General features: G+C 42.1%; 1 protein-coding gene across 7 annotated transcripts; it reads left to right on the plus strand.

Annotated features, from left to right (window-relative positions):
- Nucleotides 1-1,317: 1,317 nt before the first annotated feature.
- Nucleotides 1,318-8,819, plus strand: fbxw2 (F-box and WD repeat domain containing 2). 7 transcript variants are annotated; one of them, XM_077011255.1, is made up of 8 exons: nucleotides 1,318-1,686; nucleotides 1,784-1,864; nucleotides 2,805-3,314; nucleotides 3,567-3,761; nucleotides 3,873-4,006; nucleotides 4,674-4,760; nucleotides 5,122-5,291; nucleotides 7,019-8,819. In XM_077011255.1, the coding sequence occupies exons 3-8, from the start codon at nucleotides 2,825-2,827 to the stop codon at nucleotides 7,308-7,310; spliced, it is 1,368 nt and encodes a 455-aa protein (XP_076867370.1). In that variant the 5' UTR covers nucleotides 1,318-1,686; nucleotides 1,784-1,864; nucleotides 2,805-2,824; the 3' UTR covers nucleotides 7,311-8,819. The 7 variants fall into 7 exon arrangements, with proteins under 7 accessions (XP_076867370.1, XP_076867368.1, XP_076867369.1 ...); XM_077011253.1 differs by having other exon boundaries at nucleotides 1,784-1,852; XM_077011254.1 differs by having other exon boundaries at nucleotides 1,318-1,620; nucleotides 1,784-1,852.
- Nucleotides 8,820-14,257: the final 5,438 nt, after the last annotated feature.

Genomic DNA, 14,257 nt, shown 5'->3' on the forward strand with positions numbered 1-14,257 from the left:
CATTACCTTGTAGTACATAAGGTTTTTACAAAAGTAATACATTTCAAAAGTGCTATTGCTAAAAACGAGTTCTTTCAACTTAATAAAAATCTAAATATAAAATCCATGTTACTATTTAATTGGGGGGGCAGGGGAAACTTCTACTTTGACAAGAACAGTAACTTTTGATATCACATGACCAGCAAGTCCATGTTTGTACCTCCTTATCCCATTGACACACCCCAGTGAAGTTCATCACCTGAAGGCTCCCAAAATCCACTAGGCTAATTATTCAAGATTTAGACAAAGTTTCTTGAAGGAAAAAATCGAAATTCTATCTGGGGTATGTTCACTTTAATTTTCCATCAATAATACCAGTTTAGAAGTTTTGTATAAAATGATAAAATTAAATTGTTGCCCTATGGCAACTATAAGCAAATATGGAACGTATTTGTGCACCTTCAGCCTATTGGACTGTAATTGACTTAGTAGGCTATTCTGAGACTATGCTTACAATTTTTTATTACATTTAAAATGGAAAAAAATATTTACATTTTGTTATTCTAACCCTAAGCCTAAGCCTAACCCTAACATTTTTAACTGCAACATTAGCTTGAATTTTGTTTTTGGGAAAAATATGGGTTTTATGGTTTCCATAACTGCGCATTGTTGCCATATGGCAACAATTAACCAACTACCCCTCTTAAAATAATTTTTTTAACATTCCCATTTAAAAAAGCATTTTTACATAGTTAAAACACATGCATTTTTTTTATCATGGTTAAATAATAATTCATGCAAATACCTTCCTCACGTACGTGCTCTGTTTATTTTGCGTTTCTCAACGTTGCTCTGAAGATAGAATAGAATAGAATAGAATAGAATAGAATAAAACTTTATTGTTCTGCCGAAGCAGAAAATTTTTCTTTGGTTTCACCACCATACAACACAGCAACACCACAACCAAAGTAATAACGATAATCATAAGTACATAAAAACATAAAAACATACACAAACCTTAGAACAAATTAGTGTGAGTTGTTAATCTGTTTGATAGCATTAGGAACAAATGCTCCTTTATAGATCTTTTTTTTCACCAGAGGCATTCTATAACGCCGGCCTGAGGGGAGCACCTCAAACGCAAAGATGTTTATAAAATTGCATAGTAGTTCATCTGGTGAGGCACAAACTGCAGAACATAAAACTAGAGCATAAGAAAAAATACACAATACCGCGCTAATTTGGACCCATTTGGTCCTCGTGAAGATCCAACAGGTACAGGCAGACGGGTCGCACACCGAGAGCCCCCCTACTTCCGCCCCCTACTTCCGTCCCCTACTTCCGCCCCTACTTCCTCCCGCTCGTGTCAAATACAACTTCCTACCCCTGTTCTTGGGTTGCTAACGGACATACTGTATATCTTAGCTTAGCTAGCTAGGTAGCAAATTGTACTGACAGTAGCGTTAATTACAGCGTCGGCATGTGTGTTTTAAATTCACGGTAGTGTCGAAAAGCAAGGTATACAGTTGTATGTACATGTAGTTTAATATAACTCACTGGGTTGTTGGTTTCTCTATTGTTTCACAGTATATATGCTACGCTGTATTGAGAGCCAGGATTTCAAAGGTTCAAGCTAGCTAGGTAACTCGACCGCCTAGCCTAGCCTAGCCTAGCTAGTCAGACTTTGCGGACTGTGTATCTAAACTAGTGAGTGGTTGTACACCTTCTATATCGACTAACTTGCAGTAAACAAGTTCTAGCTACACTTTTGTGCAGTACTTACGAGTTTATTTTAAAAAACTAGGTAAACGTGTCTCGGCCAGCCAGCTAGTCGGCTAGCTTCCCATCTAACCATTGGATTCTACTGGAAATGGTAAGACGCTTGGTAAGCTACCAAAGTGGCCAACTTGTAAAACGTCTCTCCTGGTTATCTTAGCCAAGGTTAGTTAACTAGCTTTTAGATACGTTGATAGTAATGATCAGTAATTATCTAGCGAACGCCAGACAAGTAATTCGAGTAGTTAGTTAGCTTCTGAAGTTTATTTGAGTGCTTTTTTGAGTGCGTTTGAGTAAGTGACAGTTCAGCAGGGCTGTGTGTCAGTGTCCTCATAGTTAGCCAGCTAGATATATATATAGCTCATTGCAGTATTAGCTTAGTTGGTAGATGGCTGGACATTAGATCATCTAGTTAGCTAAACACTGATCAAGTCTGGTTGTCAGGTCCTACGTAGTTAGCTACTCGGTTGTCTGTCTGTTTTGGGGATGGGAATCTGCCGTGACAAAAATAAGGCACAAGTTGGCAGTTAGATTGGTTGGTCAAGTTTGTAACTCAACTTGACGTGTCATAAATACTTTAGCAGTATGTTCTTCGGACGTTATGTAACGATAGTTAACTGAATATCATCGTCTGTCATATAATGCATAAGGAAAATCATCTGACCATTTGGTTAATATGTTGTGTTAACTGGACTGGTCTAGTTCCAACCTTTTGTTATTCAATATCCCGTCATAAGATCTGCTAGGTGCCTAAAGAAGGCCTCATGATGACTGATTATGGTTTCTGCGATGAAATTAATGTCTTCAGAAGCGCTTGACTTGAAATACTACATTGCCCGGATGATATTGCACTCAGTTCATACTCCCATTGTATTAAAAAGTATGTAATTGTAGTGTTCCTGCAAAACAGGACTTTTGCCTTTAAGCATTTGAGGACTGCATGTGTAATGCTGTTAAAGTCTACATGTTAAAGTACTTGTGTAAGACGCAACAGCTGCCGTGTGCCATTTAGACTTCACTGCTTCAGTGTCCGGACCTTCTGTCTACAGGTTGACGCCCTCATGTGCCCATGGAGAAGGAGGCTTTCGAGGGATGGCTGGAGTCAGTCTCCGCCTCCTTCCTGGCACTGAATGACCAGCAGCGCAATCAATCCCTGGATCGGCTGATCTCGCTGAGTGGCGCCGCCCAACTTCGACACTTGTCCAATGGGCTGGAGGCGCTGCTGAAGCGGGACTTCCTGCGCTTGCTGCCACTGGAGCTGGCCTTCTACCTTCTGCGCTGGCTGGACCCTCAGACGCTCCTCACCTGCTGCCTGGTTTGCAAGCAGTGGAATAAGGTGATCAATGCCTGTCCAGAGGTGTGGCAGGGCGTGTGTCGAGACCTGGGCTGGAGGATCGACGACTCCATTCAGGACGCCGCCCATTGGAAGCGGGTCTACCTGAAGGCCAGGTGCCGCATGAAGCAGCTGAGAGAGGAAGAAGCCTTTGAGACCAGCTCTCTGATTGGCCACAGTGCTCGGGTGTATGCGTTGTACTACAGGGACGGTCTGCTTTGCACAGGTGTGTATGTGTTGGTACTGTTGTTGTTGCTTATCTTTTATGTATTTATATTCAAGGTTACACTATTCTACTTGCCTATGTACGTACATTCCTCTTGCCCCTAAATAGTGGCATTTAGTAACTTTTATATAGTTGAAGTTAGTAATAACTTTTTGTTAGTAGGGCAGCTTTGGGCATTGCGTATGCCCATGTCTGGCTAATATAGAAGGCAGCATCTTGTCCTGACTGGTTCTCTGTTTATTTTTGTTTCAGGTTCTGATGACCTCTCAGCTAAGCTGTGGGATGTTCGCACAGGACAGTGCATCTACGGCATCCAGACGCACACCTGCGCTACTGTCAAGTTCGATGAGCAGAAGCTGGTAACAGGCTCCTTTGACAACACCATTGCATGCTGGGAGTGGAGCACAGGGGCCAGGATTCAGCAGTTCCGTGGACACACGGGTGCAGGTGAGCTGTCAGACGGTCTTCCCACACTTGTTCCCACACAGCTTACCAACTGGCTGTTTGTTTTACTAAAGGTGCTATTTTTTTCTTACTAAAGAGTTTATCTTTTTCCAGTCTTTAGTGTAGACTACAACGATGAGTTGGACACACTGGTCAGTGGATCAGCAGACTTCACTGTCAAAGTGTGGGCCCTGTCAGCTGGGGTTTGTCTCAACACTCTCACAGGACACACAGAATGGGTGACTAAGGTAACATCTACACCTGCGTTGTGATCTTGTCAAATCCAAGGCACCTGTCTTTACTTGGAAGGACAATCTGTCTGTTAGATAGTTGACATCGTGCTTTGTAGAGAGCTTAACATAATTTTTTTTCTCCAGGCCTTAATCAAGGAATTTTTCAGATTCGTCCCAGTACTGAATGCTGATTCAGTTCACATTGTCTCATAATTTGTCCAGCTTTAGCATCCCGGAGCTTGTGTAGCCTAGAAATGTTGGAGTCCAGTGCCAGCAGTGTTGTGGAACAGGTGGTGTCTGCTAAGTGAGACGTCCTGCACAGTTTGCTCAGTTGCATAACCCAGCAGCTCATTAGCTCACCATGGAGAAGTCGTGATGGGTCACTGTTGCTTTTCCGTGACTGGAGAACACAAGAAAAGGCTCATGAAGCATTCCTAACATCACAATCACACTCCTAACATTGCAATTCTAATGACCGTATTAGCCAAGCTATTTAAAGACAGAGCATATCAGGAGACTCTAATTACATGACAATAACAATAATTTCTTCTGTTGAATAGTTGAAAAATTGATTTATTTCAGCCAGCGAATCCAGGTTACAAGAATTGTTTTCTGTATTTCTGTATACAAAAGTCATATAAGCACAGTGTTTCACACACGTCTTCCATATGCCATGATCTAGGTACTCCTTCAGAAAAGCCAAGTGGAGTCCATGATGCACAGTCCTGGAGACTACATTTTACTGAGCGCTGATAAATATGAAATCAAGGTAGTTTAAGTGCTGTTGCTTTTCACCTGCAGTTGTTTTGTGATTTGTTTCTTGACTGCTTTTTATTGCATTTACACATCCATCATAGTGCTTTCATCTACATGCAGGTTGAGTGACTGTGTGAAATCTTAACCTTTTCTGGAGCATATCAGTTTCCCTTCCCTCTAACTCCAGCTTAAATTTTTTTGTATTTTGTTTACGTTTGTATAGATAATTATAGACTACTTATAAACATTGCTTAGTCCGTATCCCAACAAAAAGTAACTTAACTTCCTCTGCCAATTTTTGTGAACTGAACTATAATTTCTCTCTCTCTCTCTCTCTCTCTCTCTCTCTCTCTCTCTCTCTCTCTCTCTCTCAGGTTTGGCCCATAGGGCGAGAGATCAACTGTAAATGTTTGAGAACTCTGTCCGTGTCGGAGGACCGCAGTGTCAGCCTGCAGCCCCGCCTCCAGTTTGACGGCCGCTACATCGTCTGCAGTTCGGACCTTGGCGTCTACCTGTGGGATTTTGCCAGTTTTGATGTCCTAAGGTAGAGTTCTCATCTTAGCCAACCAGGATGCTCACAAAACATCATACAAATGGCTGAAGTGCTTATTTGTGCTGTGCAGCTCTGTGATGGCAGAGCTACAAGGTAGTTACGACTGAGGGGAATGTACTGTCAGAAGGTAACATAACAGAAGGTAACAACAAATGCTGAAGTTGGCTACGAGTACCTTGAATCTTACAGGTAAATGGGAATTATGGAAAGCAGCTACAGCCAAACACCTACAAAGAGTGAGGTATGTCCTGAGAAGACAGCCGAATGGGAGGAAGATCTGAGATATCAACACCTAAGCTCTACCAGATACCTCCTGGCACAACTAACAAAGGGGGAGTTGGCACTGACATCAAGACAAGGAAACTCCTCACAGTGCACAGAAGGTTTCATCCCAAATCCGCACCCCAGAGACAGCACACTAAGCAAAAGGAGGGGCTCAAGAATTAGTGAGCATCAGGGCTACTATCCCAGGATAAAACATCCAAGTCCAGAGGTCAAAGTGCGATACACCTACAAGGGGGTGGGGAATGACTGAGCTAAGCACCTGTGGGATTTTCAGTTACAGACTGACAAAATGGCAATGGTTAACCAAGTGGACATGGTCACGATGGACAAACGGCCTACGAAGGCTGTGGTGATGGATGTAGCAATCCCAAGAGATTGCAACATCAGGAACAAGAAACATGAAAAGCTTGAGAAATACCAAGGGCGGAGAGATAAGCTGGAAAAGGTGTGGAAGGTGAAGGCAGCAGTGATTTCCGTGTTAATCGAAGCATTAGGGGTTGTGCCCCCAGATTGGGGGAATTTGGCTCCAACAGATCCCAGGAACACCATCCAAGATCTCCATCCAGAAGAGCACAGACCTCGGAGTAGCTACGCAGCACCCTCAAACTCCCAAACCTCTTGTAGAGGAACCGAGCTTTAATGTACAAGTAGCCAAACTTTAATATGGGTTTTTCCTAAACATGTAAAACAAATATATGCAATGCTTGGTTGCATAATAAATTCTCCTAGCTGGGCTGTGCTGGTGAAGAAAAGGTGCACTCCATGTGCAAGTGCACGTGAAATCTGGTGATCAAAAGGAGTGATTGGCAGAGTTGTATAATCCAGGTTCAGAAAGTAAAAGTCCTCACCAGGATTTTGCTCAGGCTTCCTGGATTGTGTTGATTCCACTCATTTTACCTGGATTGCACTAATTAGAAATCTAGCAAGCTTGAGCAAAATCCTGGTGAGGACTTTTACTTTCTGAACCTGGATTATACAACTCTGGTGATTGGTAGAATGCTGGTGTATTGAAACCTTTACTCTAAAACTATGATGTTATACTGATTAGGATGATCAAGTTGCCTGGCAATGTGTAGGTAAAGCGGCTGTAAGCTGTATAGACTGGGTCTTATTGTTTGGGATTCTTTTTCTTTTTTTTGCTGTGCTGCGTCAGAATCTCTAAAACAGTTTTGATGAATAATAACTGCTTTATTGTTCAGGATTGAAGAACAGAAGGATTGTAGAACTAATGATATTCAATTATATCCCATTTTAAAAGTTAGAGTTTTAACATTCTAATTTGTAAACTGAGGTTTACTGTGGCATTACCATGGTTTTGTTTAAGAAGTGGTAGTGAGATATGCAGTACTGCTCTGCACACCTACATAAGATGCATGTATGATTTGCCAAGACGCACTCTGGTTTGTGTGTAATGTCCATCGTGCTTTCTGCAGAGTCATCAAACCGCAGCAAGATCCCGCCAGTCCTTCCCTGCTGAGTTTCGGTGAGGTATTCGCCCTCCTGTTCGACAACCACCACCTGTACGTCATGGACGTCCGAAGCGAGACCATCATTGGGCGCTGGCCCCTGCCCGCCTACCGCAAGTCCAAGAGAGGCTCCAGTTTCCTGCCCGGAATCACCTCCTGGCTGGACGGCTTTGACGGCAAGAACGACGCAGGCCTGGTCTTCGCCACCAGCATGCCTGACCATAGCATTCATCTGGTCCTGTGGAAGGAGAACGGCTAGGCGGCATATGAGGACACCCCGCTTTGATGGACCGTAGGGGGTGAAGGGGAGAGAAAAGAGAAAAAGGGTGCTCTAGATTTAAAAAAAAGAACAAAAACTTGCAGCCAATGAAATTCGATATTGCATGGACCAAAATGTTTCTCTTCTTTCTTTCGTTCCGTTTTTGCCGTTTGGTGTTCACAAACAACCGGCTTTTTCTTTCTGCCATGTACAGAATCACACTTGCACAGTTCCACATCGTGCATATGGCAATGAAACTCTGTGTTAATTGTCATGGATGGAGACTGCCACTGGTGAGAGCTCTAGCTGGATTAGACATCCGTTCTGATGGTGAGCATGTGCTAGCTGGGTGAGACTTTTATGCTGGTGTTTCCATGGGGAGGGAAGAAATTCAACAGTGGCAAGACTGACTGGACAGTAACATCTCACTGCAGTACAATCATCCAGACGAAAGGGTAGTTATTAAAAATGTATTTGAGTGTCATTTTTCATAGAAACACGCCCACTTGATTTTATTTGTAGGCTGCAAATTTACATTCGGAATACAGGGAAACGTTGCCTTAATCCTGTAATTTCCTTTAAGGAAGATGTTCTTGCAGAAGGCCAGACCTGTGTGGTCTGCTTGCATCCCAACATCTGTGATCTCCGTTATATTGGGTCTTTAAATCGATGTGATAAACTGCAGTCTTTATGAATGTCCTGTTTGTGTGAAAGTTATTATTTCACTAATATTGACCCTTATTTTAAATTTTCAATTTGTCATTTGCCTTTTCATCTTAATGCTTAGATGTTTGCAGTTATAACTTTTAAATCTTTCAAAGTTACAATTCCTAACATCAGTAAGAAAAGTATATTTATTTTTACACTTTTGAGTGTTTTTTAACCCAGTGTAATCAACACCACCATATATACTCTTACTGCATTTTAAACGGGCTTATTCACCTGAAAGTTCATGTTAATTTCATTGAATGTTTGTTTTTAATCTTTAATTTTAAAGACTGATCTGTATTAATACAAAGGCAGTGCTTTAAATGTTGTCGTTTAAATATCGGGTCTTCTGACCTAGTTTTGCAGGACCTCATTGACAGAAGGAACAGCCCACACCCTTTTTATAAACTTAAATCATCAAAGTACATGAACAAATTTGAGTCAAGTACTTTTTTTCTGTCATTTGGTACCAGTTCAAGTGTCTGTAGTTACACTCTTGTAAAGTCTTCTGAAAACAGCTGAAATGGGAAAGGGAAGCTTTAAACCACAATCTTCATAATCATCAGTCCTCTGGTTCACTGAAGGGAACTGGGTGTCTGGCTGATGGCCTGATTCACTGTGGTTTTCAAGGCTTCAACAGTGGCATGTGGTGTCTGACCTGCACGTGATACTTCAGACTTGCTGGTACAGTCACTCATGTTCTTGTGGTCAATAATGTCGCCCATTCACAATTAGAAAATTTCAGGTTTGTTGGTTTGTATATAATGATATTCTGTCTTTCGAATAAATTAAAGTGGCTAAGGGTAGTTTTCCAGTTATTTCCCCAAGAAGGCAGTACATTTTACCATGGTAACAAAAGTTGTATAATAAAGCCAAAAAACGTGCAACAGGCAGACTGAAAATAAGCATTGAAATGATTAGCTGCTGTTTTGTCTCTCCTCTTAGATTTGCTCTCCCACGCTTCTAGCAGGACTTTGTGTTAGTCAAACCTCAGTTATATGCCGACTTGGCATGAGATCAGGAGACTGGGATGCTTTTATGATTAATTTATTTCTTTGGCTCTTGGGGCACACAAGAGGTTTATAGATGAGAACCTGGGAACGATGTAGTCCATATCAATCCCTAATCTGTTCTACCTTCTGATCTGGTTATATGGCTAAAATAGAGGATGATTATTTCCTAACACAATCTCTGGAAACTATGAAGTCCATTTTTTAAAATCTTTTCCAGGTCTTCTATTTTGTTTACATACAGTAACTTTTTCAAGTGTGCAAAAAACATTTAGTTTGAGCAATCATGGATTAAAAAGAATTAAAAGTGTATATGGCTAAACATGTGTATATGTATATAATAATGTAATGTAGCATATGTACCATATCTATCTCCAATATGCAACATGATTTTTCTTAGGGTTGGTTTAAGCCAGTTTCATGCCCCATTACAGATTTGACAAACCTCATGACGAGAGAAGGAAAACAGACACGTCAGTAGTGTCATTGGGAAACACTGGTGTTAACAGCCATTTTCAGATCCGTTATTATGCAAACATACATTTACGTTCATGGGAAAAACATTTGACCAATGCTTCCCATAGACGTAAAGTTATATTTCTATATTTCAGACAGTGACATCGAACTGTGACAAAAAATTATCACAATCTTATTTTTGCATGTAGTCTGTGTAAAGACCATGAAAATCAAATAGAAGGTTAGGTGTTTTATTTTGTAACTTAGTGTTATGTGAGTAGATTGATAATTCTCTACCCTTCCTCTAGTTTTATTAATATGGTTTCTGATTTAACAGGTATTGCAAGCTTATGTTTTTTAAGAGGACTTTGCTGTGATTTGCACACCAACACCATTAGGTGGAGCTAGAGGCCAGGCATCATAACCACATCCAAACATCACAGACAGCAGATATGATGGTATTACTGCTAGTAGAAGGTGTGTGAGACAGAGTTTGTCAGGTGCACTTTCTAGTAACTCTATTTAAGTTCAGAACTATTAGGTGAGGGTAATTCTACCTTTGTACCGGAGAATTCCATTGGTTCAATTTATGGTGGTGTGATGTTAGGATGGTAGAAATTGGCAGAGGTGTCAATTCCAGGTTCAGAAAGTAAAGGTCCTCACCAGGATTTTGTTCAAGCTTGCTAGATTTTCTAATTAGTGCAATCCAGGTAAAATTAATGGAATCAACACAATCCAGGAAGCCTGAGCAAAATCCTGGTGAGGACGTTTACCTTTTGAACCTGGAATTGACACCTCTGGAAATTGGGAACACACTCCTTAACATACGTTCAGGCATAAGGTCTGCTGAAGTAGCTTAGCTTTTGAAAACCAGTGGAGCTGTCCTTAGTTAAAAGTGTTGAAGCTGTTCTCAGTTAAAACTATTGAAGTTATCCTTAGTTAAAAGTGAAAGCCACACACGCACACGTGTTACTTGGACCACACACGCATACAGAGATTTATGCTAGTGTTATGACACACACTGAGTCACTGAGGGAAACATTATGAACTCCATATGCTTGTGGTCCTACACTTGCTGAAACAGTTTGAAAAAGCAAAATCTACATGAAAATGGGTTCATTGTGTGTTGCGTTTAACATGTCGAAATAACATCTTTGTCCCTGTTATGCCTACATTACATTAAGATAAATGCTCTCTGACATGCACACACTTACACTCAAACATATGATATACACACTGGTGTTTATTTCCACCCTGTCCACAAACCAAACATGATTACAAGTCCCAGAGTCAATATTTAGATACTGTGGTCAGATCTTCATCTCAGCTTTCTATTCTCCCTCTACTGTGTGTTTATGTGACATTCACTAACTCTACCTCTGATGTCACAACAAAGAAACTCGTACTCTACGGACAAATGTCCTTCATAATAAAAGCCAATTTAGTACAGGCAATGCGTTACTGACCTGAGAACAGTTCTTTCTTACTGATTTTCTGTAGTAACATAACCATGACATGCCGTACCACAAGATAGCATCATGTGCTATCTTTTTTGAGATGCACTGTAGTCTGTGTCACCCTGAGCTTATAATAGTCAACGTGCAACTTAACTCCCCTCTCTTGAGTCCTCTATAGGGAGCATAATACACCATTCACACAGCCCTACCCCATCCAGGCTCTGATTGGTTGAAGAGATTCATAGGCCTCGTGGGAACTGCTCTGACAATAATGAGGGGCGGGGCTAATGTACAATAGACGCCTTATTACTTTGTCTCCCATTCCCACACAAGTAATCAAACTAAAATATTGCTTTTTATGTATATTTACATACAATTCACTGGTTGGGGTTTATGTGGTTTTGTGCTTTGTTTACCAGGCTAGCTTATATCATGTTTTTATCACTTGATGGAAGTGATGGCTGAGTATATCATTTCTTTGTGTGTTAGTGATGTGTTAAAGGTGCATGATTTGAAGGCATAGAGGACAACAGGTCACAACAGATCAGTCATGTGAGAAAGAAGGTAGTGGATTTCATTCATGTTCCCTAAACTACTTTGCTGAGTGCCAAAAAAAATAACACTCATTAACAGATTAACAGAACTAGTCAGAACAGGGTTATATCAATATCAAATCTTACAGAGATTAGAGACCTTAAAGATATAAGATTTGGCAGAATGGGGCCTCAGCATGGAGAGAAAAATGTGGTTTTGTTCCATATTATGCTTGTAACTGAGTGACTCATCCTTAGCAACTGATAGAGAAAGTTGTAGTATCACAAATAGATTTGTTTTTGACACTGACTCTTCAGTGATGTCTTTCAAATCCTGCCTCGATCAGTCGCATGGTATGTGAAGCTGTTGAAGTTAACAATCAACCAACATGTATCTCATTAAACTGAAGAAGACTGCTTGATGGTGGGTGATCTATCTACTTGATTCCAGTTATTTAGTTGCCATATTTATGGTTTGTAGAGCTGTTGAGAAAGGTCGAGACTAGGACACCTTGTCTGAGATTAGCATGGAAGATTGCTACCAAAATGTTCATGTGTGTGTGTGTATGTGATTTACACTCAAAGCATATTTATGTCAATGCCACAATGACAAAAATACAACCAATTCAACCGTGTGTGTGTGTGTGTGTGTGTGTGTGTGTGTGTGTGTGTGTGTATCAGTAGGTCAGACAGAGGTCAGAGACTCCTTGGAGACATCTTGAGAAGGCCACAAAACGGAGTGTAGTAAAGACTGGGGGTGGAGGAGTGAATGTGTGTGTGTGTGTGTGTGTGGGGGGGGGGGGGGGGTGCTCGACTGGACCACCATGAATACTCTTCTCTCCTCCTTTAAGCATCAGCAGCAGAGTGGGATAAGTGAGAGTGAAGGTGAGGTGACAGAAAGCAGCCCACCTTGAGTTGGACACCAACCTTATACTGACATAACACTTTGGACTTTAATTTGTGAGTGAACAGTAATGTTGCAGCAGAGAGACATTTATACTGGGACCCTGATGCATGCACTTCAGGTGATTCCATGATGGATGTGATTGTGTTGGCCTTGTTGAAAATGTATATTGATCTCAGTAAGAGTTTTGTTTAATGGTTGTTACTTCTAGCAAACTATTTCCTGAGTGTGTGTAAGATTTTAGTGATATAATGCTAAATGTCAGCTGTATAAGGGTTACATAAACAATTTGTAACAAACTGGCTTCGAGTGAAGATTCAGGCCACCCAGGATAGGCAAGGGGTTGCCATAGTTTCTTCTATAAACACAGAATCATTTTACTAAGTTTGGGGTGTACAGAAGCATTTACAGCGAAGCATTTGAAACAAAGCTAAACAGTCAGGTGTAGTTCTAAAATAACTTACCACACTGTAATATTGTAAGTATAACTCCAGGTACCACAGAGTAAAATAACCAAAATTCCCAAAATATTCAGAGCTGTAAAATTGCTCTCTCCTGTCACCCTTCAACTGCTGCTCCGCCCCTAAAACTGCAGCCCCGCCCCTCCAGATTCTGCTCCCCTTCCACACTCTCTTCTCTTCTTCATCTGCCCTCTCTATCCATCCTGCATTTGTTTGGACTACATGCATATTGTGCTTCCTCATGTGTGGGGTCAAAGGTTATCTTCAAAAAGAGGTTTCTAATGCATCATTGCAGTGCAATCACCTAGGCAGGATATAACAAGTGGTCAGAGCATATTGTCATAAACAGATGTTTTACAGTGCAGCAACATTGTGTAACTTACCCTTGTACCTCCTCCACCCCTGAACCTCCTCCACTCCTGAACCTCCTCCACCCCTGAACCTCCTCCACCCCTGAACCTCCTCCACTCCTGTACCTACTCCACCCCTGAACCTCCTCCACCCCTGAACCTCCTCCACCCCTGAACCTCCTCCACTCCTGTACCTCCTCCACCCCTGTACCACCTCCACCCCTGAACCTCCTCCACCCCTGAACCTCCTCCACCCCTGTACCACCTCCACCCCTGTACCACCTCCACCCCTGAACCTCCTCCACCCCTGAACCTCCTCCACCCCTGAGCCTCCTCCACCCCTGTACCACCTCCACCCCTGAACCTCCTCCACCCCTGAGCCTCCTCCACCCCTGTACCTACTCCACCCCTGTACCACCTCCACCCCTGAACCTCCTCCACCCCTGTACCACCTCCACCCCTGAACCTCCTCCACCCCTGTACCACCTCCACCCCTGAACCTCCTCCACCCCTGAACCTCCTCCACCCCCACCCCCCCCGTTCACTCTTTCAGTCAGACCTGCCGTTCTGTGTTCCGGAGGGTGAACATGCCCCTCCCTCACCGTTCCCTAGCGCTCCACTTCCTCTCTTTCTCTGGGGGATCTATAGGAGTGATATGCTGGGGTTTTTTCTGTCAGGACAATATTGTGGCTTCATCTGTGGGAACAAAAGCACCTCTGTGTGAGGGTACTCCACTCCCTGTCTCTCCATGCCAGGTGTGTGTGTGTGTGTGTGTGTGTGTGTGTGTGTGTGTGTGTGTGTGTGTGTGTGTGTGTGTGTGTGTGTGTGTGTGTGTGTGTGTGTGTGTGAGCATGCATACCTATCTAAAAATCTCAGAGGTAGAAAAGAAAAGTAAACTGGCCAACCACAAACTGGAATATTTGTTTTACATTAGCTACAGTTTTGAGTCCTGGGACGTTAGTGGGCAAGAGTGTATTTATATTTAACAAATATTTAACCACACAAAGGGAGTAACTCCTTTCCTCAAACCAACATCTTGACTCTGAAGGCTTCTCTCAAATGTAGACT

The sequence above is a fragment of the Brachyhypopomus gauderio genome, chromosome 7, assembly GCF_052324685.1.
Source record: "Brachyhypopomus gauderio isolate BG-103 chromosome 7, BGAUD_0.2, whole genome shotgun sequence".
Classification (NCBI taxonomy): domain Eukaryota; kingdom Metazoa; phylum Chordata; class Actinopteri; order Gymnotiformes; family Hypopomidae; genus Brachyhypopomus; species Brachyhypopomus gauderio.